Genomic DNA, 26,688 nt, shown 5'->3' with positions numbered 1-26,688 from the left:
GGGTTGGCAAAGGGCTGTGCATTTCTATTCAACATAATGACGTCAATATTTGGACGTCTGTTACGTTATCTATTATAGTAATAGGTTGTTACCCTTTTGTCTGGCACCAAAACTGACACCTTTATACAAGGGATCAAGTTTACAATAACCACAACACAAGCAGTCAAAATGCAAACAAAAAGAGACAACTCTGATAATATGCACTGTCCTTGAAATAGAGCCTAGTCTCTTTTTGTTTGCATTTTGACTGTTTGTGTTGTGGTTATTGCAAACATGATCCCTTGTATAAGGGTGTCAGTTTTGGTGCCAGACAAAAGGGTAAAAACCTATCACTATATCTTGCTACTGGCAAAGGAGGTCTCGTAATGTGAACGTTATCTATTATCATGTTGAAAGTGCCAACATTTAAATCTCTTCAGCTCGAGTCAGATAAGCACATTCATTATCCGCGTGCAGCCACGAACATTACTCTCACGTGGCAGGGCGGGTGGCATCTTGACGCCCCCTACTCTGTGAACCAGGAGTCACTTGAACGTAGCTCTGTGATCCCCGCGTCCGCGTGCCTTTCTCCAACACGCACGCAGGGTCGCACTGCTCGGCGAGATTTCCGCATCGATTCGTCGCCTTTAGAAGATGTGTCGTGACGCCGATTGCGAAACTCGGAACAGCACTGGAGGTGTAGAATATTTCGAACAGAACAATTAACCAGCTCCTGCTGCCACGACCACCACCCTCATCGTGCGATAAACGAGCCCAGTAAAATCAGCAACTACTGGCCCATAAAACAAACCGGTTTTCAGTGTCACATAAGTCTGGGGAACTGGGGCGAGTCCCCAATCCCATTGTGGAATTATCATTCCGGAGAGCGATGGGCAGGGAGTGAAGGATGCGGGATGGAGGGATGTATTCTAGGAGGGAGGGGGGGGGGGGGCATTGGTGTACGTAGCTGTGGAGTGTGCAGGCGGTGTAACTGCACCGGGCCCAAAGGGCAGAGGGGCCCAGGCAACGGTCTGTGAAGAGAGTTTGGGGAGTGTGTGGATTGGACAGAGGGGGGGCGGGGGGGGGGGTGCAGAGGAGGGGGGGGGGGAGGCTGGAGCAGGGGGGGTATTTCACTCCTTGCACCGCACCAGCGCCCATAACAACCACGGTAGGCCACTGGGGGAAGGAATGGACGGATTGAAGGAGTGATCAACGGATGGTTTGAACGAGGGAGGGAAGGAGGTATTTGAGAGATTGACAGAGGGATTGAAGGAGGAATTGGGGAGGAATTAAAAGGAGGGACTGAAGGATTGAAGGGGGAGGAAAGGAGGGGCTGGTTGGAACTAGCGCTCATTACAGAGTTGTAGCCTTAGGGACATAAGGACCCAACCCCATTCCACATTCCTATTTACGCTCCTCCTCTTCATACTGCTCTCCAACTCTTCAAAGTCCGTTTGCGCTGCCGTGCTGTGCTCTAGCCCTCCCAGGTTCTCTACCGCTCTCTTCTCTCTCTGTCCCAGCTGCGCGTGCGAGAATCAGCAGCGCCCTTTGCCATGCAGACGAACTCAACACGCGGCTCGGCGCAAGATCCCGAGCCGCACCTGGGCCAGGACTGGGGGTCCCTCCGGGCGCAGTGCAAGAGAGAGAAAGCCCTCTTCTGTGACCCCCTCTTCCCCGCGGAGCCCAAAGCCCTGGGACCCCCAGCAGGGACCACCGCGGCTCCAGAAAAGGCGCCTCTCGAGTGGCTGCGGCCCCGGGTAAGTGGTAGAGGTCGGGGCTGATGGGTTTGATTCCAGACCCGGGCGGAGTCGGTGGATGAAGTTCGTAATGGGGTGTGTGTGTGTCTGCCTCAAATGAGTTCGATTCCCGCACACGGGTCAACACCACCAGTGACGATTTTCTGAATTCGGTCTTGGGCCTCCGCCGAGGTCGACTCAGCCCTAAATTAGTACTCTGGTTCGATGTGTAAACATCGCCACTGGGGAGACAAAGGCGGCCGGGCGTGATGTTGGCCACCCACCCCATTGTGTGCCGTGCCGGCCTTCATAGGTGCTCGCTAACATAACTTGCCCCAACAGTCTGTTACAGGCTATACGGGGGATCTGTCTTCGGTGTGAAATGATAGGTGTGGTGTCTTTCGTGGGTGTTTGATGTACGAATGGGGGCGCGTATGTGGTGTGCGTGTGAATTTGGGGTCCGTGTGTGGTGTGTGTGACGCGTGCCATGCCGGCCTTCATAGGTGCTCGCTGACAGCACTTGCCCCTACAGCCTGTTGAAGTCTATACGGTGGGGGGGGGGGGGGTCTTTGTTTTGGGGTGTGTGCGTGTGGGGTGTGAGAGGGGTGTGTGTGTGTAGGGTGTGAAAGGGGTGTGCGTGTGTGTGTGCGGGGTGTGTGAGTGAGGGGTGTGTATGGGGGGTGTGAGAGAGAGGGGTGTCTGGTGTGAGAGAGGGGTGTGTGTGTGTGTGTGGGGTGTGAGAGAGGGGTGTGTGTGGGGTGTGAGAGAGGGGTGTGTGTGTGTGGGGTGTTTGTGGGGTGTGTGTGTCTGGGGTCTGAGAGGGGTGTGTGTATGTGGGGTGTGTGCGGGGTGTGTGTGTGGGGGGTGTGTGTGGGGTATGTGTGTGTGGGGTGTGAGAGGGGTGTGTGTGTGTGGGGTGTGAGAGAGGTGTGTGTGTGGGGGTGGTGTGTGTGGGGTGTGTGTGGGGTGTGTGTGGGGTGTGTGTGTGTGGGGTGTGTGGGGTGTGAGAGAGGGGTGTGTGTGGGGTGTGAGAGAGGGGTGTGTGTGGGGTGTGTGTGGGGTGTGTGTGTCTGGGGTGTGAGAGGGGTGTGTATATGTGGAGTGTGTGCGGGGTGTGTGTGGGGTGTGTGTGGGGTGTGTGTGTGTGTGTGTGTGGGGTGTGAGAGGGGTGTGTGTATGTGGGGTGTGAGAGAGGTGTGTGTGTGGGGGTGGTGTGTGTGGGGGGTGTGTTTGTGGGGTGTGTGAGGGGTGTGTGTGTGTGGGGTGTGTGTGGGGTGTGTGTATGGGGGGTGTGTGTGTGGGGTGTGAGTGTGTGGGGTGTGTGTGTGTGGGGTGTGTGAGGGGTGTGTGTGTGGGGGTGTGTGTGGGGTGTGTGTGTGTGTGGGGGGTGTGAGGGGTGTGTGTGTGGGGGATGTGTGTGGGGGGTGTGTGTGTGGGGTGTGTGTGTGTGGCGGGTGTGAGGTGTGTGTTTGGGGTGTGTGTGTGTGAGGTGTGTGTGGGGTGTGTGTGTGGGGTGTGTGTGTGTGGGGTGTGTGAGGGGTGTGTGTGGGTGTGTGGCGGGACGTGGCACAGCGACGCGAACTGCGGCGACCCGAGTTCGATTACCGCTCACGGCTAACATCAGTGTCGTATTATTGATCCGGTCCTCGGGGCTCCCCTAGGACGACTCAGCCTTAAACGAGGAGTTCCTGGTGCAGTGTGTACACGTCAGCACTGGGGAGACAAACCGCCCCCTCGTGCGCCGTGCCGACCTTAATAGGTGCTCGCGAACAGAATGTGCCCATGTCGCCTACACGAGATGAACTGTGAATTTGACAGTAATGGGGCGTTTGTGTTTCGTGCGTGAGGGTGTGGTGTGCATGTGGCGTGACAGTGGGTGGACGGGTGTGCGATGCGAGTTACATGGGGTGCAAAAGCGATGTAGTCGTGTGTGTGTGTGGGATGGTTTTGGCAAGACGTGATTGGTAAGTAGGTGAATGGTGAGTGTTTGGTGAGGGAGTATGTTAGTGCAATATAGTCGAGTTCCATAACTGTCAACCCAAACGGTTTGCCCCGTATTCTTGCACGGCGATATTGGGTTTTCAGGTCCATACGGCGAACAGCTGTTTCGATATTTGATTTTGACTGAAAACTTTCGTGACTGCTGGAATTCATATTCTTTGGTTTTTTCGGTAAAGTCACGTAGTTAGAAAAAAATAACAAAAATAACAAAAATAAAGTGGATAAAAAAATAATAATAAACCATTAATGTAGACTGTAGCCTGGTTCTTAATCGGAGCGAGTGTACTGGTTTTATTTTTATTCACTTTATTATTCAAATTAGTTTCTATCTACGTGGCTTTACCGAAAGAACCAAAGAATATGCGTCTATTTGTTTGTGTTTCTCCCTTGTGATGAGACTTTGTAGGATGAACGTCGAGATGTACAAGGGGCACGGGGTGACCAATACGGTCTGAACTGCTCTGTAATGCGGTAGGGCACTGATCAGGGGTGGTCAGCTATGGAGTTCTCAGGCAGCAATGTTCTTTTTCCGCAGATTTCGGTTGCCTTAATTCCTGTACCATGTCGTGTTGTGCTCGCGTCAGTTTGGTGACCTCTTGCAAATGTGACTCATCCTCTTGCGTTCTCACGGCTGGTTAAACAAGAAAACAACCCCGCGTGGCGGTGTTTAACGTCGTGAGCGGTGTTGTGTTTGTTGTTGCTCTGTGGAGTTACACTATTGTTTTTGTAATTAAATCCGTCTCGATTGAGTCATGCAGAGCAATTATCAGACACCTGAAGCATACGTGGCTGGGTGCGTGTGTGCATTGCAGAGTTGATTTAGGGTCACGTGTAGGTGTGCGGAGACACATGTGGTCTGTGTCTTCTTCGTATGAGGGATGTGCTTCCGAATTCCACGCACAAAAAAACAGAAAACATACCAATCCCTATCCACACACGCGCGCGCATCTGCATTGAGTTTACGAAAATCGAAAACATCCCCGTAAACCCGTCCTGATATCCGGACCCCGACTACAATACTGGCCCCCTAATACTGCCCTCCTAATACTGACTGCAGACCCCCAATGCCGACGCTGAGTACTTACCATTCAATGAAGACCCCTGATACGGACAACCTCCACCCCACCCCATCCCGCAATGCAGATCCGTTTACAAATCACATGTTTAAGCCGAGCCGGAATTCTGCCGCTGTCACATCTGGATAGAATTCAAAGTAAAAATCAGCGGTCAGAGTGATTGGTGAGCCAGCACAGACGGTTCTACTCCGGGTCAAAACAACCTCGATTATGGATCATATTGGCCGCGAGAGCCAACGTGCAATAAAACGTACTCCAGTCACTGGCTCAAGTGTTACCACTTGCGCCACGTTGTAGCATAGACCACATTCACTCACACCGCCCCCCCCCAAGCCATCGCTCACGCCCTACGCTTACCCCACTCGCCCCGATTCTCTCTCTCTCCCCCGTAGGAAATTTGCCCAAAGCCGTTCTTCCTTCTGGACGGAGCTTCAACAACAGACATATGTCAGGGAGATCTGGGTGAGAGGAGCTCACCACTGCCGATCGACACCGGCTCATCATGCACCTCTCACCACCTCTCATGTATCACGTACGCTCACGACCTCACCATTACCCACCCATTCCTCATCACGACCTCCTCACCTAAACACCCAACACCCTCCCCCCCCCCATGTAACCCTCACCACCTCACCAACCTCCTCACCTTGAAGCACCGACCACTCTTCTCCCAGTAACCCTCACCTGTCCTCCCGCCAGTGACTCTAACCTCTCCCTTACCCCGCACCTTCACCACTCCCCCAGTACCCTTCACCACCATCATACACCCTCAGCCAAAACCCTCACTACCTCCCTGCCAGGTAACCCTCACCACCTACCCTCCTCTCTCACCCCCAGTACTCCTTACCCCTCACCTCACCTTTCACCCCTGACCTCACCACTTAACTTCCCCTGACCTACCCCCTGTCTCCCCACATCCCTCTTCACCTCACCTGGTTCCCTCACCCCCCCCACCGACCCCCACCCCACCCCGTTCCCCCTATCCCTTCACCCCACCCCGTTCCCTCACTCCCCCCGGCTCCGTCTCCCCGTCTCCCCGTACCCCTCACCCACCTCCCTCCCCCTCACCACCTCCACCCCAACCCTCCCCCCGCAGGGGACTGCTGGCTCCTGGCCGCCATGTCGTCCCTCACGCTGGAGCCCGCCCTCTTCGAGCAGGTCGTGCCCGCGGGACAGGACTTCGGCACGGACTACTGCGGCATCTTCCGCTTCAGGGTGAGCGGCTTCGACATCCCGGGCACCGGCACGTGAACGATTGGAGGATACAGCCCACGCCGCGTGAGGCCGTGGTAGTGTCGCCCCGGGCGGCCATCGGTGCAGAACTCTCGATGAACAAAGCAATTGGCTTGGAAGCGACTTCCAAACTGGCGTTGCCGCCGACTTACTTCGGGGGTTCGTTCACCGTTTAAGAGAGCGACAACAATGTAGGCAGCGTGGCTTGTAGAAAGGGGAACTCATGTACAGCAACTCAATCACTGCTCTTTCTCTCTCTCTCACGTAACGTTCGCGATGCACATTCATTGCCACGTGTAATTCCAGCACGATCTCTGCTGCCAACACCAACACCTGCACTGAGTCCACGTGGTGCTCCCACCCTGGCCGTGTAACCCAGACCTTTCCCTCCAGCCAAGCTCGGCCCTCTCACCCACCCAACACACGATTACCGTCGCCGAAAAAGACCTCCTCGGATCTTTCGGTGACCCGAACACCTCACCAGGGTGGGGAACCTTTTTTCTGCCAAGGGCCATTTGGATATGTGTAACATCATTCGCGGGCCATACAAAATGATCAACTTAAAAATTAGCTTGTTATATTTGGTCAAACATTTCAATAACTCACCCCTAATGTGATGGCTGGAACAGACCAAATGATTTTGCGGCAGAGGTCACAATCGGGTACCCGATACTCGTACCCTACCCGATACCCGGCTACCCGTACCCGGCCGGGTACAGGTACGGGTACCCGTTTGCGACCCTGGTGCGGCCGGGTACGGGTACGGGTAAGGAATCAAAACCCGTTTGCAACCTCTGTTTTGCGGGTCTTATACGGCCCGCGGGCCGGACGTTCCCCACCCCCGAGAAGCACACCGCGTGCCTTCTAAGCCAATCAGAGCCGAGCACCGTGTCCCGCTCAGCACTGCCCCTATGGATCATCGAGTAAACCACCGGAGTCACTACGCTCCTTCAACGAGGAGGAGGAGGAACAAAAAAACGTCACAAACTCTCCTCTCCTGAAGCCCTCTCGTCGTGGCCAGCAGACCTCGACGTTGCCGTTTAGCTCACGAACGTGTCCGTGCTATATGCAAGAATGAAACTGATCACCGATCATTATCAATTTGATTACATGCGTGGGGAGGGTGGTGGCCTAGTGGTAATGCTTGTGCCTCATAGCAAGATAAACCTTGGTTCGATTCCCGACTCGGGCGCCTTTCTGCGTACCCCCCCCCCCCCCCGTGCCCCCCGTGTCCCCTGTGCCCCCCCCCCCCCCAGTTCTGGCAGTATGGTCGCTGGCTGGAGGTGGTGGTGGATGATCGCCTCCCGTCGCGGGGCAAGCGTCTCGTGTACACGCGCTCCAGCACACGCAACGAGTTCTGGAGCGCACTGCTGGAGAAGGCCTACGCCAAGTGGGTACTCGCACAGCTGGGTACTCACACACCGCTGGGTTCTCACACAAATATAGCACCGTATGTGTATCATTGTGTGTGTGTGTATCCCCGTGTGTGTGTATCACCGTGTGTGTGTGTGTAAGAGGTAGGGCCTTACCATCAGCCCCACCAAAACGAAGCATCTGCCTGGGTATTTTGTACCATCGGGCACTCCACCCCACAACTGCCAATCGGTGATGGGGCAGTTGTGGAGAGAGTTGGGAGTTTCCCATACCTGGGCAGTGTGCTCATGACTGGCTCCGGTTTAAGAGCAGAGGTCTCCCTCCGAATCAATCGAGCAGCATTATATTTTCATCGGTTGCATAACGCTGTTGGGAAGCTACCTGGTCTGTCGCTCCGCACGAAGCTTCAGGTCTTCTCGGCCACAGTCATTCCCTCCCTTCTCTACGCTTGAGAAACGTGGACCCCCCTAATGGGACATCTTAGCCGGTTAGAAACATTTAGGCTGGCCTGCCTACGATCAATCCTGGGTTTAACCAGGCTGGATTGTGTGAGGAGCTCACAAATCCTCGAAAGATCTGGACAAAGTCCCATCTGTGAGCACTGCCAGCAGGCAAATGCTACGTTGGCTGGGCCATGTTGCCAGCATTCCCAATCACCGCATACCCAAACAGCTTTTGTTCGGCTGGATCGAGGGGGCTAAACGGGCGCGGCACGGGCTCGAGAAGAGATGGAGTGATGTGGTACAGGAGGATGTGGAGCTGAGTGGACTTGCCGATGACTTGTACCAGCGGTGTCAAGATCGGCCTCTGTGAAGGAGGCTCGTGAAGGACGCTACTGAACAGTTGGAGGCAGTCGCCCTCCAACAACAACAGAGGGTGGAGGAGCGACGCTCACAACAACGAGCGGAGCGCCGGGTGGCTAAAGCACCGCAAGTTGGCACAGTAGGGGGCACAGGTGGTGCATCAGCCAGTCATCTCGGTCATTTCAGTCAGTCGACCCGTGGCACCTGGGTCTGCCCCGTGACTTCCTGCCAGCAGGCGTTCGACACTTCACGTGGCCTCAAGGTGCACATGACCTGGCACAAGCGTCGTGGTGACGTCACTGCCACTTAGTGGCGAATGGCGGTTGTTGTTGTTATTGTATCACCATGTCTGTGTGTATGTATCACCGTGTGTGTGTTTGTGTGTGTATCGCTGTGTGTGTACGTATCACCGTGTGTGTGTATGTATCACCGTGTGTGTGCGTGTATGTATCACTGTGTGTGTGTATCACCGTGTGTGTATCACCGTGTGTGTATGTATCACCGTGTGTGTGTGTATGTATCACCGTGTGTGTGTGTGTGTATCACCGTGTGTGGGTGTGTGTACATATCCCGTGTGTGTGTGTATGTATCACCGTGTGTGTGTGTGTATGTATCACCGTGTGTGTGTATGTATCACCGTGTGCTATGCGCCAGGTTGAACGGCTCGTACGCGGGGCTCAAGGCCGGGAAGATTCTGGAGGCCATGGAGGACTTCACGGGCGGCGTGGGAGAGTCGTACCGCTCCGACCCCGCGACCCCCAAACTCTGGCTCTGCGTCACCTCTGCCCTGGCCGGCAATGCCCTGCTCGCCGGCTTTATAAAGGTGATACGTACAGTCTTGATTTGAAGCTTTCGTGACTGCAGGAATCCATACTCTTTGGTTCTGTCGGTAAAGTCACATAGGTATAAAATAAAATAAATCACGACGTTTCGGGCGCAACACAAGCGTCCGTCATCAGGTGAGAAAGCGTGGTCTGCTGCTGAGGCGGACTGTTTTAAAAGGTTTGAAATGGGTGTTGCCCAAGGGTCATAAAGAAGTGTGCGGGGCTAGTGAAGTTAATGTGAGAAATTAGCATGTACCTGTAGGATCAGAGAGCGGCATCCTCGGCGAGGGCACGGAAGTGGCTATGTTAATGTGAGAGATTAGCATGATGTTAATGTAAGATCTTAGAGTGGCCTCCACGAGCCAAGAGAGAGTGTAATCCAAAGGCATGAGAGTGCAATGCATAGGACATGTGAGCATGAGAGATCTAAGAGAGAAGCATAGAGACAGAGAGAGACACAGAGAGTCGGAAATAACAGCTGTCATAGTCAGGTAGGATGGAAACATCACAGTCAGTTAAGACTTTACCTGGTTAATAACATCCTTCCAATGATTGCTCAGTTTGTACCCATCTTCTCGAGTGAAGTTGTGTCTGTGTTTATATATCTGGATGGCTTCATGAGCAAATCTCTGAAGGTAGCCGGTAGGTTTGCAGAGTACCTCCGTCTTGGAAAAATCTATTTCGTGTGAGCCCACAGCGTTAAAACAATGATCAGCAACGGCCGAGGTATTGGTCCTACCATGTTTCAGATCTGCCTTGTGTTCACGAACGCGGTCCGAGACATGTCATTTCGTTTCCTCAATGTAACTGCTACCGAAGGTACAACTCAGTTTGTAGACTCCAGGATATTGCATGTCAGGAATGACCTCCTTCACGGATTTTGTGTACTGTATTGAATCGGCCCTGGATCTTGTGTTTGTTTAATATTCCTTTGCCTGATGACGACCGCTTGTGTTGCGATCGAAACGTCGTGATTTGTTTAATTTAATTAAATTTCTAACGACGTGACTTCATCGAAAGATCCAAAGAGTATGAATTCCTGCAGTCACGAAAGCTTCAAATCAAAATCGTCACTGGTGTTGGCCGTGAGCGGAGTGCTGCTAACCACTACGTCACCGATCCCAAACACGCACACACACACACGTGACACACGCGTGTGTCGTGTTTCCACGTAGGTGGCGAGTCCCGCGGAGGTGGGTCGCGTGAACGAAAGCGGGCTCGTGCTGGGACACGCGTACTCCATACTCGCCATGGACACGGTACGGAGACACGGGGACCACGGGGACACTGGGGCACGGGGACTTGGGGGGACATCGACACGGGGGCACAGAGATACGTGGACATGCGACCATGGGGACACAGGGGCATATGGACACAGGGACATGGAGATACGGGGACATGTGTACTCCATACCCGCCATGGACACGGTACGGAGACACAGAGAAACAGGGACAATGGGGACACGGGGACACGGAACACACGTACTCCGTACTCGCAACAAACACGATGCATAGACACAGAGACACGGTACATGGAGACGCCGAGCCACTCCGTGGTGTGTGAACAAGACGCTCCCCCACCTCCCCGCCACCCCCAGGTCTCTACTCAGGGGGGATCCGTGCGCCTGGTTCGCCTGCGAAACCCGTGGGGTCGCCAGGAGTACACGGGGGCCTGGAGCGACAAGTACTGATCCCCGTCTATCCCACCCTCCCTCTCTTCATCTGTCCATCTTTTCATCTCCCCTCTACTTCCCCCCAATGTCCACTATCCATCTTGGATTTAACGAAACTGGATTGTGCGAGGAGCTCACAGATCCAGACGCAGTACCATCGGGGAGTGCCTCCGGCAGACGAGGCTGCGTTGGCTGGGTCATGTAGTCCGCATGCCCAGCCACCGCATGCCCAAGCAGATTTCTGTTTGACCGGATAGAGGGGGCCAACCTGGCGTGGCACGGGCTAGAGAAGAGATGGACTGATATGGTATGGGGGGTTGGGGAGTGGACTTGTTGATGGCTGGTACCAGCGGTGTCAAAATCGGCCTCTGTGGAGGAGGTTCATGAAGGACGCTACTGTGCAGTTGGAGGCAGTCGCTCTCCGTTAGAGAAGCGATGCTCACAATAACCAGTAGAGAGCAATGGGCGGCTAAAACGCAGAAAGTTTTCACAGTAGGGAGGTTCTGTTATCTCAGTCAGTTAACCCATGGCACCTGGGTCTGTTCCGTGACCTTCTGCCAGCGACCCTTCAACACTTCACGTGGCCTCAAAGTGCACCGAGCATGGCACACGCGTCGTGGTGACGTCACCACCACTTGTGCCGAACGGCGGCAGTCGTTGTGTGTGGGTGCGTGGGTGTGTACCGGCGTGGTGTGTGTGGCGTGCACCACCAGGGCCACTGAGTGGAACTCGGTGGAGCCACAGGAGCAACAGCGACTCAAGCTCAAGAAGTCAGAGGACGGAGAATTCTGGTGAAATCATCAACACCGGCATCATCATCATCACTCACACACTCAATAACCCCCTCGCCCACCACTCATCCACTTACCCACCGACTCCCTTACGTATTCACCCATTCACTCACCCCCCACCCACCCAGCTACCAATTTGCTCACCCACCCACCCACCGAGCCACCCACTTTCGTGTCGATGGCGCCGTCTTCCGCCCAGGATGTCAGTGGAGGAATTCACGAAATTCTTCAGCACCATCGAGATCTGCAGCTTCAACCCCGAGGAGACGGAGGGGACCGACTCGGCCGAGGCGGCCCCGGGGACCCCAGCTCCACCCTCGTGGGCCCTCACCACTCACGACGGACGCTGGATCCCCGGCTGTTCCGCTGGCGGCTGCAGGAAATACAAAGGTGACTCCTGGGAATTATTCGGGAATGTTTTGTAAATCTTACAATGCATAGATGTAGCACCCTCCCTGATAATTGTATGATGATGATAATGATAATCTTAATAATCTGTGCACTCCGATGGCGCTTGCTTAGATACATGAGCAACTCAAAACCACCTGACGTCACATCTCATCCACAAACATTCGAGGGGCACCCCTGGTGGCAGCTGTCCCTGTGCGCCGCAAAGCGGCTCGCAGCACCTGGCCTGCAAGTGGGCATCAGTCTGCCAGTAGCGGGCTCATGATTGCTGCCGTGTGCAGTCCCAAATTGAGTTAAGAACGGTGCAAATGCCAAATTAACGTCATGTTAATTTATATATATAAAAGGGAAATTTGTGAATATGTGTGTCTGTTCGAAATGTTTAGCATACTTCCCGACATGCAACAAACTTGAAATTTGGCATGTGGGTAGCTTCCAGACTGTACACAATGCAAAAAGTATAAAATAGACTTTTGTATTTGGGGGGGGGGAGGGTGGCGCAATAATGGATATATTTTGCACGGCAAGTTAGCGGTGACGTCACGTCTGTGATGTCACCCGCATGCGAAAGCGTCACGCAGTGTGCCTGCTGACGTCACGCATCCCCCCCCCCCACCCTCCGCGTAGGCCGTGTATTAATCCAAGACAAGAATCCAAGTCCCGGGCGAAGCCGGGTAGTAAAGATAGTTAGAAATAATTCGCGAATCTATTTACCCAGGATTTTATTTCGGCCGGGGTTTGTGTAGGTTGATGGCCCAGACAATATCCCCGCACACTGCATGCCACATCCAGAATACCTCCCTCTCTCGCTATGTACTGTGGCTACCACGAGCCAAGGTGCCACGTGCTCTCATCCACCAGCAACCTGGAAGACTGCTCGGCGAGAGATGAAGCGCTGGATTACCCGCGTGGCTTGTGAGTGACGAGGGAATGATCGCAGAATGAGTCGGAAGTCGTTTGGCCCTGGAGTCGGATGAGGCAGCAATGACAAAACGCTCTCCCAGGACGCGCCCTCATCTCTCTCGAGATCTCAGAAGCTAAGCAGGCTGTTGAGCCTGGATAGTGCTTTGGAAGGGCTACCGCCCACAAACGTTGTGGGCAGCAGAGGGAATTGCAAGAAACTCTACTGCTGTACTGTGCTTCTATGCCCCCACGTCTATGCTCGCCGCATTACCAACCCGTGCTGACCAGCGTCGTGGTGAAGTATGGTCAAATAACCGCCCCCCCCCCCCCCCTCGACCTGCAGTGTGCTGGAGACTGTCATCCAGCAGTGGATTTACAAATCCACATGCACAAGATAGTTCTGGGATATTTCAGGACTATTGACATTCCACCTGCACCCCCTCACCTCCCCCCCCCCACCGCCCCCCCTCCACCCCTCTCGCGACCCCACAGTCTCGTTCTGGACCAACCCCCAGTTCCGCCTGAGTCTGCGTGCTGGGGACGAGGAGGTGGGGTCCCGAGGAGGAGGGCCAGGAGCGGCCCACCGGGGAGGAGCGGCCACCCACTGCACGGTGGTCCTGGCCCTCATGCAGAAGAACCGCAGGGGGGGGGCGCCGGCATCCAACGGGAAGGGGACCCCCGACTTCCTCTACATCGGATTCGCCGTCTACCCGGTGAGTCACCTCGCCGGGGTCACGGTGGCCTCGTGAAGGTCACGATGGCCTCGTGAAGGTCACGGTGACCGCGTCGGAGACGGCGAGGCGGTGTGCAGCGCGGTGGTGACGCTGGTGCCTCGCGGCAAGAAGGACCCGGGTTCGATCCCCGATTAGGGCGTTTGTCTGCGTGGCGTTTTGTATGTCTCCCCATTGTTCTGCATGGGTTTCCATTCATTGTAAACTGGGCTTGGCCAAAACATCCCAATGCTGAAAAATGTACCTGCAGATCACTCAATTGTTATCACAAAGACAAAGATCCCCTGTATAGCTTGCACAGACTTTTGAGGCAAGTGCTGTTAGCGGGCACCTATGCAGGCCGGCATGGCACACGAGGGTGGCCGGCACCACGCTCGGCCGACTTTGTCTCCCAGTGATCACACACACACACACGCAGCAGCATCGCCCCCCTACTGTAAAACTTGGCAGGACCCTCCTGAGCAAGGAGTCTTGAGACTCAGTGAGGCTTTCTTGGGTAAGCAAGCGGAATACTGTAGCAGTGATAATAATTATAATCAATGAATGATTTACTTTTACCCGATGCGGCAGAATGAGTAGGGTACAATACGAGGGGCATGTGGATGCTGTGAGGAGGCCCTGGTTTTAATTGAAGTGTTGTCTGTGTCTGTGTCTGCACAGGTGCCAGAAAAGGTGTGTACAGTGCAGGGTGCAGTGAGTACTGGGGCCAATCGTCACCACCACCATCACCATCAGCATCGTCAAAACATGCGGCATCATCAATCTATATCACCATCAACCGAATTAGAACATCAGTAGCTGATTTGCACATCAGTTTCATACATTCAAAATTCAAGACAAGCCACAGTAGCGCGATCGTGGCCATGCAAACCAAACTATGCACCATACACATTAAACCCATACAGACACACGAAGATGCATACAGATATACATAGAGACATATTGAGAAACAGAAAAATAAAACACAGAGGCACAGAGACACATAGAGACACACGGAGACTCATGGAGACCCACAAAGATGCATTGATAACAAAGCATATTCGTGTGATTGTGGCCTTGCAACCCAAACTATGGACCACACGGTAACCCACTGCAGTCTGTCCTCCTTCGATGTAGGAGGAACAGCAAAACGAGACCATCTCCAGCTCCTCAAGCCCTCTCGCCTTGGCCACCAGACATTGGCATTTTGTCCATGAACATATTGCCATCATGCGAAATAATAGAATTGTCATCATCGACACACACGCACAATCATCACTGCTTGCAGCAGCATCATGATGATCATCAGGGGGCTGTGTTCTGGAGCCACTCTCCCTGTCCCATCTCTGGGTCAGTGGCCACGAGCAGGAGGCGATTGCTGGCGTTGGGGCGGGGGGGGGGCGTGCCCACGTGACCCCTGCCCCCCCCCCCCCCTTGTGTGTAGCTCCGCAAGCAGAAGGACCCCCTCCCCTCCTCGTTCTTCGTGACGACGCGGCCCGTCGAGGAGACGCCGGGGTTCTCCAACGCCCGCGAGGTCGGAGGTCACGGGGGACACGGGGGACACGCGGGAGACGCGGGACACGCGGGACGTGGGGGACACGGGGGACGTGGGGGACACGGGGGACGTGGGGAACACGCAGGGACACGCGGGGACACACGGGGGACACGTGGGACATGGAGGACACGCGGGACACGCGGGACACGGGGGACATTCGACACAGGGGCAAGGGGGACGCGGGATAAGAGAGGGGGGGGGGGCATGGGGGACGTGGAACACATGGAGACAGGTGACACGGGGACACGGGGGACGTGGGGACACGCGGGAGACGCGGGGACACACGGGGGACACGGGGGACATTCGACACAGGGGCAAGGGGGACGCGGAACAAGAGGGGGGGGGGGCATGGGGGACGGGGAACACAGGGAGACAGGTGACACGGGGGCCACGGGAGACGTGGGGACAGGGGCACATGGGAACACGTGGTGCCACTAGGACACGGGGACATGGGGACGCAGGACACGCGAGGGACACGAGGACACGGGGGACACAGGGCACAGAAGAACACCCAAACCGCTGGGACACCCCCCCCCCCCCCGCCTTGTGTCGCAGGTGAGTGTGCGCGCCCGCCTGCCCCTGGGCGACTACGTGGTCGTCCCCTCCACCTACGAGCCCGACGTGGAGGGCGACTTCTTCGTGCGCGTCTATGCCAAGCAGGAGAACCGCTCCCGGTACGAAGGCAAAGCTCCCCGAGGGGGTGGCTGGGTGGCCGGAACCACGCCCGCGCCACCTGTGCCACCCCACCAGTGCCGATGTTTACACATCGCACCAGGTACTTACTCACTTAAGGCAGAGTCGACCTAGGGGAGGCCCAGGGCTAGTTCAGATATTCGTTGCTGATTGTGAGCGCAGTGCGCTGACCGCTGCGACACCGCTCCCGGTACCCTCACCACCTCCTCACCACCACCTCTTCGTTCTCACCCCCACCCCCCCTCAGGAAAGCGGAGCCCCTGAAGTGCGAGTTTAACGGGAGTGTGAGTGTTGACGGACCACCACCACTACACCACAACCATAGTCACCACAACCATGGTCACCACCACCACTACACCACCACCACTACACCACAACCATAGTCACCACCACCACTACACCACAACCATGGTCACCACCACTACTCCACCACCACTACACCACAACCACCACTACACCACAACCATAGTCACCACTACACCACAACCATAGTCACAACTACACTACCACCACTACACCACAACCATAGTCACCACCACCACTACACCATAACCATAGTCACCACCACCACTACACCACAACCATAGTCACCACCACCACCACTACACCACAAACATTGTCACCACCACAACTAAACCACAACTATAGTCAACAGTTCAGCAACCACCACTAAACCACAACCATAGTCAACACTACAGCCACTGCTATCATAATCACAACCAACAACCACCACAACAACCACCACTAAACCACAACAATCACAGCCACCACCACTAAACCACAACCATAGTCAACAGCACAACAACCACCACCACAAAACCACAACCATAGTCACCACCACAGCCACCGCTATCATAACCACAACCAACAACCACCACAAGAAACCACCACTAAACTACAACAATCACAGCCACCACCACCACAAAACCACAACCATAGTCACCACCACAACAACCACCGCCAGTCACGACCATCACCACAACAGAAACCAACAACAACCACGACCACAAATCGTTGCAGACATTTGGCTACTCTTGTTTATCTGATATCGTTTTTGTTTATGTTGTTGTTTGTTTTTTATGTTGTTGTTGTTTATGTTGTTGTTTAGATTGTGTTCGCCGCTCCTGCCCCCACTGAACCCGAGCTGGATGACGCCGAGTTTCAGAAGTTGGCGGGCAGAGTAACAACAACCCCAACCATCACTACCAAACAACCACACAACCACCACATCACCAGACAACCACCACACCACAGCCACTGCCAAACAACCACACATCAACACAACCACAACAACTTCCACACTGTAAGAGCCGTAAAACTAAGGCGTAAATACACGAAGCAGCTAATGGTAGGTGTAGTGGTGATGATGGTGGTGGTAGTGGGGGTAGCGGTGGAGTTCGTAGTAGTGATGTTGATAGTATTGGTGGATATCTATGGTGGTGGTGCAGGAGATGGTGGTGGTGATAATGTTGGACATGGTGATATTGGTGATGGTGCTCGTGGTGATAGTCTTGGTGATGGTTGTGGTGGTGATTGTGGTGATTGTGGAGGTGGTGGTTGTCTTGGAGGACGAGGTGGTGGTGGCTTTCTGTAGCTACAGGGGAGATGTTGTGGTGGATGTTTCTATGGTCGTAGTGTCTGTGGTTGGTGTTGTTGATGTTGTTGTTGCTGCCCCTGGGTCCCTCCCTTCCCCCCACAGGATGGACGAATCTCCCTGTCTGAGTTCACGCGTCTCGTCAACTCAAGTAAGTGGGGGGCACAGCGGTAGTGGGGGGAGGGGATGACGGCACACTGGGGGGCACGTGGTGCATGGGGCAACGCATGGAACAAATTAGGAGTATTGGGAGCATGGCATGCAAAAGGCACGAGTTGTGGGGGTACATGGGGCATAGCGGGCTTTTGTACTGGGGGGCTATGTGAATGTGAGCGGCACGGGGCGTGGGGAGCGTGGGGGGCACGGGGTGTAGGAGGCACAGGGAATAGGGGGTGGGTGGGCGCAGGGATATCAGAGGCATCATCAGCGGCAGATGGACACGGCTTGTGGGGGGGCACGTGGACACGGAGGTCACGGGGGAGGACACGGAGCGGTCGAACGCGGACCTGAGTTACTGGCCCCCCCTGCCCCCCCCCCCCCCTCCACTGCAGGGTTACCTGCTCGGAGCGCCCTCTCCATGGACGCGTGTCGCAGCCTGGTCTCCTTCCAGCCCGGCGTATCCTCACTGCCCCGACCCCCACACCCCCCCCCCCTCCCCAAACTGTCGAGATTCTAATGTGGCAATGTTGCTTTTAATGTGAATGTTATTAACATTATTGTTTAAACTCGTACAATGGAGATCACAGCAGCGCGGTCAAGAGAGCAATGCAGTAATATCCATTGTTGTGCTGTACTTCTGTGCTCCCACTTCGGTGCTCCCGACCTTGGCCGACCTGCACTCACCAGAGTGGCGAGGCAGGGTTTGACGACACCCACGAATCGCGCGGCGTGGTGCGTGGGGGTGCCCTCATCCAGCAGTGGATTGACAGAGGCCTGCACACGAGTGGCAGGCTGGCAGCGCCTCACAGTCAGAAGGGCCTGGGTTGAAATCTCGACTCTGGCACCGGTCTGATAGACTTTGTATGGCCTCCCTCTGTTCTGCGTGGGTTTCCTCTGAGTTCTGTGGTTTGCTTCCATAGCTAATAAAACGCACACACACACACACAACGTAACTGATATTGGGCCAACATCCCCAATGCTGAAACGTTATTAGCAAATGACAAAATTTTGGATCTTAAAAGGCAAAGATACCCCGTATGGCCTTAACAGACTGTTGGGGCAAGTGCCGTTAGGGAGGATCACACACAGCAGCAGCAGCAACAACATCGCCCTCGACTGCAAAAAGAGCTTGGCAGGACCCTCCCGAAGGAGAGTCTTGAGACTCGGTGGGGCGTTGCTGAGGAGGAAAAAAAAACAAGAGGGAATGATTGGGACGTATGGTCAATGACGATTTGAGTCCAGGCTTGGATTCGTGCGGGCTGAGGGGTACGGAGAGGCACCCTCAGAAAGCCCGCCATGCGTGCGAGGCAGAGGTCGCAAACGGGTTTTGATTTCTTACCCGTACCCGGCTGCACCAGGGTCGCAAACGGCTACCCGTACCCGTACCCGGCCGGGTACGGGTAGCCGGGTATCGGGTAGGGTACGGGTATCAGGTACCCGGTTGCGACCTCTGGCGCGAGGGGGCAACACGCGCAGTTCCGCACAGATGTCTGTCACGGACCCACTTGCTGTACTGCCATCTGCTGGCTAAACGTGCAGACCCAGCGGGGTTGGGAGTCTCGCAGCTCACGGTGGCATCTCTGCGTGATCCACCAACCCTGCCGTCCAGGATTGGGGAGTTCAACTCAAGACTTTAATTCTGTGGATATGTAGCTGCGGAGGGAGGGGGGGGTCGTGGCAGGGGTTGTGAATGGGGGGTCAAGGTGAAGGTCACGGGTCGATGTCGCGGTCAGTTATGTCCAGTTTTCACTTTGACAATTACAATCAACCACTGACCACCACCAAATTCACCACCCCACCACTCACCATACACATACAACCACCACACACTACACACAACCACGAACGCAATCACCACACACTACCGCCACTCACCACACACACACAAAACCGTGAACACAACCACACTGCCGCTCACCACCGCTCACCACCACAGAAGAAGAAGTCTCTGAGGAAGTTGAATCTGGAGGAAACTCACCAGTCCATGGTCGTCGTGAAGAAATTACAGGTGCCGCTCACCACTCACCATTCGCTGCTCACCGCTCACCACTCCCCACTCACCATCCACCAATCACTGCTCGCCGCTAACCACTGTGCCACCGCTCCACTCCAAATAATACCTTTATATGTATGTTATATTTGACACATATATGAAGGCAACACTCGCTACCTCCTCACCACTTCCTTCTCACCACTTATGGTTCACCACTCACCACTCCTTCCTCACCCCCCACCGTCCCCTCCCCCCCCCAGGCTGTATTCCTGGAGTTTGACCGCGATGGTTCGGGCGGCATGAGCACCTTTGAGCTGGGGCAGGCGCTCGCCCAGTGTGGTACATTGCACGATACACCACGATGCACCGCACCGCGATACACCGCACCGCGATAGACCGCACCGCGATACACCACGATACACCACACCACGATACACCACGATACATCACGATACACCACACCACGATACACCACGATACACCACGATACACCACGATACACCACACCACGATACACCACGATACACCACGATACACCACGATACACCACACCACGATACACCACACCACGATACACCGCGATACACCACGATACACCACGTTACACCACGATACACCACGATACACCACACCACGATACACCACACCACGATACACCGCGATACACCACGATACACCACGTTACACCAAACCACGATACACCGCGATACACCACGATACACCACGATACACCACGATACACCACGATACACCACGATACACCACGATACACCACGTTACACCACGATACACCACGTTACACCACGATACACCACACCACGATACACCACGATACACCACGATACACCACGATACACCACGATACACCACGTTACACCACGATACACCACGTTACACCACGATACACCACACCACGATACACCACGATACACCACACCACGATACACCACGATACACCACGTTACACCACGATACACCACGCCACGATACACCACGTTACACCACGATACGATACACCACGATACACCACGATACACCACGCCACGATACACCACGATACACCACACCACGATACACCACGATACACCACGTTACACCACGATACACCACGATACACCACACCACGATACACCACGATACACCACGATACACACGTTACGCCACGATACACCACGATACACCACGATACACCACGATACACCACGTTACACCACGATACACCACGATACACCACGTTACACCACGATACACCACGTTACACCACACCACGATACACCACGATACACCACGATACACCACGTTACACCACGATACACCACGATACACCACGATACACCACGATACACCACACCACGATACACCACGATACACCACGATACACCACGTTACACCACGATACACCACGATACACCACGATACACCACGATACACCACGATACACCACGATACACCACACCACGATACACCACGATACACCACGATACACCACGTTACACCACGATACACCACGATACACCACGATACACCACGATACACCACACCACGATACACCACGATACACCACGATACACCACGTTACACCACGATACACCACGATACACCACGATACACCACGATACACCACGATACACCACACCACGATACACCACGATACACCACGTTACACCACGATACACCACACCACGATACACCACGATACACCACGATACACCACGATACACCACACCACGATACACCACGATACACCATGATACACCGCGATACACCACGATACACCACGATACACCACACCACGATACACCACGATACACCACGATACACCACGATACACCACGATACACCACGATACACCACACCACGATACACCACGATACACCACGATACACCACGATACACCACACCACGATACACCACGATACACCACGATACACCGCGATACACCACGATACACCACGATACACCACACCACGATACACCACGATACACCACGATACACCACACCACGATACACCACGATACACCACACCACGATACACCACGATACACCACGATACACCACGATACACCACACCACGATACACCACGATACACCACGATACACCACACCACGATACACCACGATACATCACGATACACCACACCACGATACACCACGATACACCACGATACACCACACCACGATACACCACGATACACCACGATACACCACGATACACCACACCACGATACACCACACCACGATACACCGCGATACACCACGATACACCACGATACACCACGATACACCACGATACACCACACCACGATACACCACACCACGATACACCGCGATACACCACGATACACCACACCACGATACCCCACGATACACCACGATACACCACACCACGATACACCACGATACACCACGATACACCACGTCACACCACGATACACCACACCACGATACACCACGATACACCACACCACGATACACCACGATACACCACGATACACCACGTTACACCACGATACACCACGATACACCACGTTACACCACGATACACCACGCCACGATACACCACGATACACCACACCACGATACACCACGATACACCACGATACACCACACCACGATACACCACGATACACCACGATACACCACGATACACCACACCACGATACACCACGATACACCACGATACACCACACCACGATACACCACGATACACCACGATACACCACACCACGATACACCACGATACACCACGATACACCACGATACACCACGCCACGATACACCACGATACACCACGATACACCACGATACACCACGTTACACCACGATACACCACGATACACCACACCACGATACACCACGATACACCACGATACACCACGATACACCACGATACACCACACCACGATACACCACGATACACCACGTTACACCACGTTACACCACGATACACCACGATACACCACGATACACCACGATACACCACGATACACCACACCACGATACACCACGATACACCACGATACACCACACCACGATACACCACGATACACCACGATACACCACGATACACCACGCCACGATACACCACGATACACCACACCACGATACACCACGATACACCACACCACGATACACCACGATACACCACGATACACCACGTTACACCACGATACACCACGCCACGATACACCACGATACACCACACCACGATACACCACGATACACCACGATACACCACACCACGATACACCACGAAACACCACGTTACACCACACCACGATACACCACGATACACCACGTTACACCACGATACACCACACCACGATACACCACGATACACCACACCACGATACACCACGATACACCACGATACACCACGTTACACCACGATACACCACGCCACGATACACCACGATACACCACACCACGATACACCACACCACGATACACCACGATACACCACGATACACCACGTTACACCACGATACACCACGCCACGATACACCACGATACACCACACCACGATACACCACACCACGATACACCACGATACACCACGATACACCACGTTACACCACGATACACCACGATACACCACGATACACCACACCACGATACACCACGATACACCACGATACACCACGTTACACCACGATACACCACACCACGATACACCACGATACACCACACCACGATACACCACACCACGATACACCACGATACACCACGATACACCACACCACGATACACCACACCACGATACACCACGATACACCACGATACACCACGTTACACCACGATACACCACGTTACACCACGTTACACCACGATACACCACACCACGATACACCACGATACACCACGATACACCACGATACACCACACCACGATACACCACGATACACCACGTTACACCACGATACACCACGATACACTGCACCACCTAAGAGCAGACGACGGCGGTGGTGGTGGTGGTAATGAGACCGTGAGAGCAGACATTGGATCTCGGGTGCCGACTATACAACAGCTGTGGGACCTGGCAGAAGGAAGGAAGCGATCGTGGCATGGGCGGCGATAACCCAGAAGTAGATTGGGACATTTCCTAGGAGTGGGGGGGGGGGGCAGTCCTTAAATGTGAAGCTTCTTCAATGGGGCCTGCATTAATACAAAAAAAAAATCCAAATTCCATTATCTGGCAAATATAAAAAAAATAGCAACTTTGGGGGTGGGGGGGGGGATTGTAGGTGTGCTGACCTTGAGCCGTGTGTGGCGTGACCCCGCAGGTGTGAAGCTGCGCATGGCCGTGTACGAGCGCGCGTGGACGCGTTTCGCGAGCGCCGACTCCAGCCTGAGCCTGAGCGCCTTTGTCAGCTGCGCGTGTCGCCTGCAGAACCTCTTCAGTGAGGCCCCCATCGCCGTCCTGGCAAATCGTCGATCATCACCACCATCGCCAACATCGCCATCATGGTTATCTGATCATCACGATAGCCAGCATCAACACCACCATCATGATTATCATCGTCAACATCGTCGTCACAATAGCCAACATCAATCACCATTATGGTTATCATCATCGAGGAGCATAATCCATCATGCAAACTCCGGTCATCCGCGCAGTGGTTTTTGGCTAACCGTCGAACAAAGACGGTCACCGCATCACACGCTTTCAGATGCGCTTCTTCGGCCGTCTGGAACGCTCTTCTGTCCAATAATAGGAAGCCACTGGAGCTGTGCACTTTCAAATCTACATTGAAATCTCATTACTTTAGAACAGTGTTTTTGTATTTAGTTTATTATCCTTCCCCCACACTGACGATGAGCACGGTTGGCTACGTACGACGCGAAAGAAGTTCAACATACGTACATCATCACGATGGTCAGCATCAACATTAGCATTTATCATAATCAACATCATCATCATGACCATCATCAGCAACATCATGGTTATAATCATCAACATCATTATAATTATTAACATCATCATGATCATCACTACTATTAGTATGCGTCAACACTCATTAATTGGCTGCATTTTTTAAATAAAGGACCGCAGAACTTGGGGAATTGTTGGCAGTCCCAGCTCGATGCCTGGTTGCTGCTTTAACCACTCGTCTGTGGTTCCACAGCAATCGTGGGATTCAATTTGCGTGAGCGACGACGATGAGATGCATACAACTAATCGTTTATTGTCATCAACATCATCGTTCTCATCGCCACCATCGACAGCAACATGACCAAAGCCGTCGTCAAAAACCCACCACCACCGTGGACCTTCATAACTATGGACGCTCGTCAACCATCAGCGACCGTAACAAAATTAAAACATCAATCCATCATCGGTGTCGGGTCACGTGACTTGTGCCCCCTCTCCCCCCTCCCGCCCAGGTGTTTACGAGGTGGAGAAGGAGAGAACGGGAGAGGCACTTCCCGAGTTTGACGAGGTGAGGCCAAGGAGATAGTCTCCGCCTGCCATCATCGCTCCACCCTCACGTCACCCCTTCGACATTCCACTCCGCCCATCGCTCTGCACACTTCATCACTTCATCCACACGTCACCGCTGTATACATCACTCCGTTCACCTATCCACCATCCATCCACCCATTCCTCCATTGCTCCTTCCACCCATTCATCTGCACGTCAACCCACATACCATCCACCAACGCTCGTCCTTCAACTCACACCATCTTGTTCCTGCTCCCACATCCCCTTATGCCCCCCTCACATCCTTCCCCCCCCCCCCCCCAATTTTATCCCGACTATCCCTTCTCCCCATCCTCTCATGTCTCTGCTCCTCACATCTCTCCCCTTGCATCCCCCCCACGTCCCCGCCTGGTGACACAGTGGGTGACTGCGTACATCGGGCTGTGATGAACCCGGGTGACCCTGGTTGACCTCTGGTGACCTCGGATGACTCCAGCTCACTTCTACTTGGCTCTGGGATGGCTCATGGAGAAGTGGTGATGGTGTGATGACGATGATGCTGCTGTTGATGATTGTTAACATGCCATTTATTTACCCGGGCCAACCTTTTTATCAGAAGGGTCCTGCTACATTGGGATGTTTGGCCGTGAATTCCGTAGTTAATGAGAGCATGGCTGCATGTGGGAGAAAAGCGGTGAGGAAACCCACCCTCACCTACAGCACTTGGCAAGCCCTGGTGCTGGTCAACCCATCCAGGCCCTAGCCTGCTGAGCTTCATGATGATGGTATTTGATGGCAATGGTGATGGTAATGGTACACAGTGAAGACGATGGTGATGGTATTAACAGTATTTTGTTATAATGGCAGTAATGGTGTTGGTGGTAATGGTGCAAACATTAGCAGTGAGGTTAGTTCTAATCAATGCATTGATGGTTTGTGGTGATGGTGTTGACGATAATACAGGGATGCTGATGTTTGTGGTCGTCATGACGGCCATGATGATATTACAGTATTTGATGATGATGTTGGTGGTAATTATCATTGTGGTGGTGATGGTAGTGGTAATGATATTTCGGTAATTGTGATAAGGATGGTGACGTCGATGATGATGATGTGTACAGGTTGGGTGTTAGTCCCCTCTCTCTCTCTCCAAATAAACAACACATCGTTTTCACCTCCTAAAACCCGAGTCTGTGGTCGAACTTCGTTTTCACCCAGTAGAGGGCGTCACGCACACGCAGCTTGCATGACAATTACACTTCATCTCACGGATCCACCTCGATTATTGGAATGGGTTAATACTGGTAGGAACCCACTGGTTCCACCAGCCCACAGGGGATTATTGTGTCCGTCCATCCGTCGTGCAGGGAGGGGCTGGGTGGGGAGGGAGGGGCTGGGTGGGAAGGGGAGGCTGGGGAGGGGCTGGGTGGGGAGGAGAGGGTGGGGAGGGGCTGGGTGGGGAGGGTGGGGAGGGACTGGGTGGGGAGGGTGGGGCTGGGTGGGGAGGGGAGGGTGGGGAGGGGCTGGGTGGGGAGGGTGGGGAGGGGCTGGTGGGGAGGGTGGGGAGGGGTTGGGTGGAGAGGGTGGGACTGGGTGGGGAGGGGCTGGTCACCCCGTGGTGCCCCTATAAAACTCAACGTTTAACCTGCTCACGCCGGCTTGTGCCCGCCCTCACAGTGGGGCATATTTGCAGAATACACCACGCCGCCGTTGACCCTGGCCATTGACCGAGCAACCCAACGTTCCTACCAGCTCCCTCCG

General features: G+C 54.2%; 1 protein-coding gene across 1 annotated transcript; it reads left to right on the top strand.

The window, feature by feature from the left end:
- Window positions 1-1,300: 1,300 nt before the first annotated feature.
- Window positions 1,301-26,085, top strand: LOC133342206 (calpain-8-like). The gene is made up of 22 exons (XM_061551178.1): window positions 1,301-1,736; window positions 5,185-5,254; window positions 5,889-6,007; window positions 7,282-7,415; window positions 8,857-9,025; window positions 10,202-10,285; window positions 10,624-10,709; window positions 11,412-11,489; window positions 11,689-11,879; window positions 13,293-13,513; window positions 14,192-14,203; window positions 14,955-15,044; window positions 15,621-15,739; window positions 16,006-16,042; window positions 16,867-16,938; window positions 17,458-17,503; window positions 17,904-17,968; window positions 19,448-19,519; window positions 19,765-19,843; window positions 23,789-23,905; window positions 24,891-24,946; window positions 25,348-26,085. The coding sequence occupies exons 1-22, from the start codon at window positions 1,533-1,535 to the stop codon at window positions 25,372-25,374; spliced, it is 2,148 nt and encodes a 715-aa protein (XP_061407162.1). The 5' UTR covers window positions 1,301-1,532; the 3' UTR covers window positions 25,375-26,085.
- Window positions 26,086-26,688: the final 603 nt, after the last annotated feature.

The sequence above is a fragment of the Lethenteron reissneri genome, chromosome 14 (genome assembly GCF_015708825.2).
Source record: "Lethenteron reissneri isolate LAM-NWPU_2019-01 chromosome 14, ASM1570882v1, whole genome shotgun sequence".
In the NCBI taxonomy this organism is placed as follows: Eukaryota; Metazoa; Chordata; class Hyperoartia; order Petromyzontiformes; family Petromyzontidae; genus Lethenteron; species Lethenteron reissneri.
The sequence above is the reverse complement of the archived record's forward strand: the minus strand, read 5'-3'. Positions and strand labels throughout refer to the sequence as shown.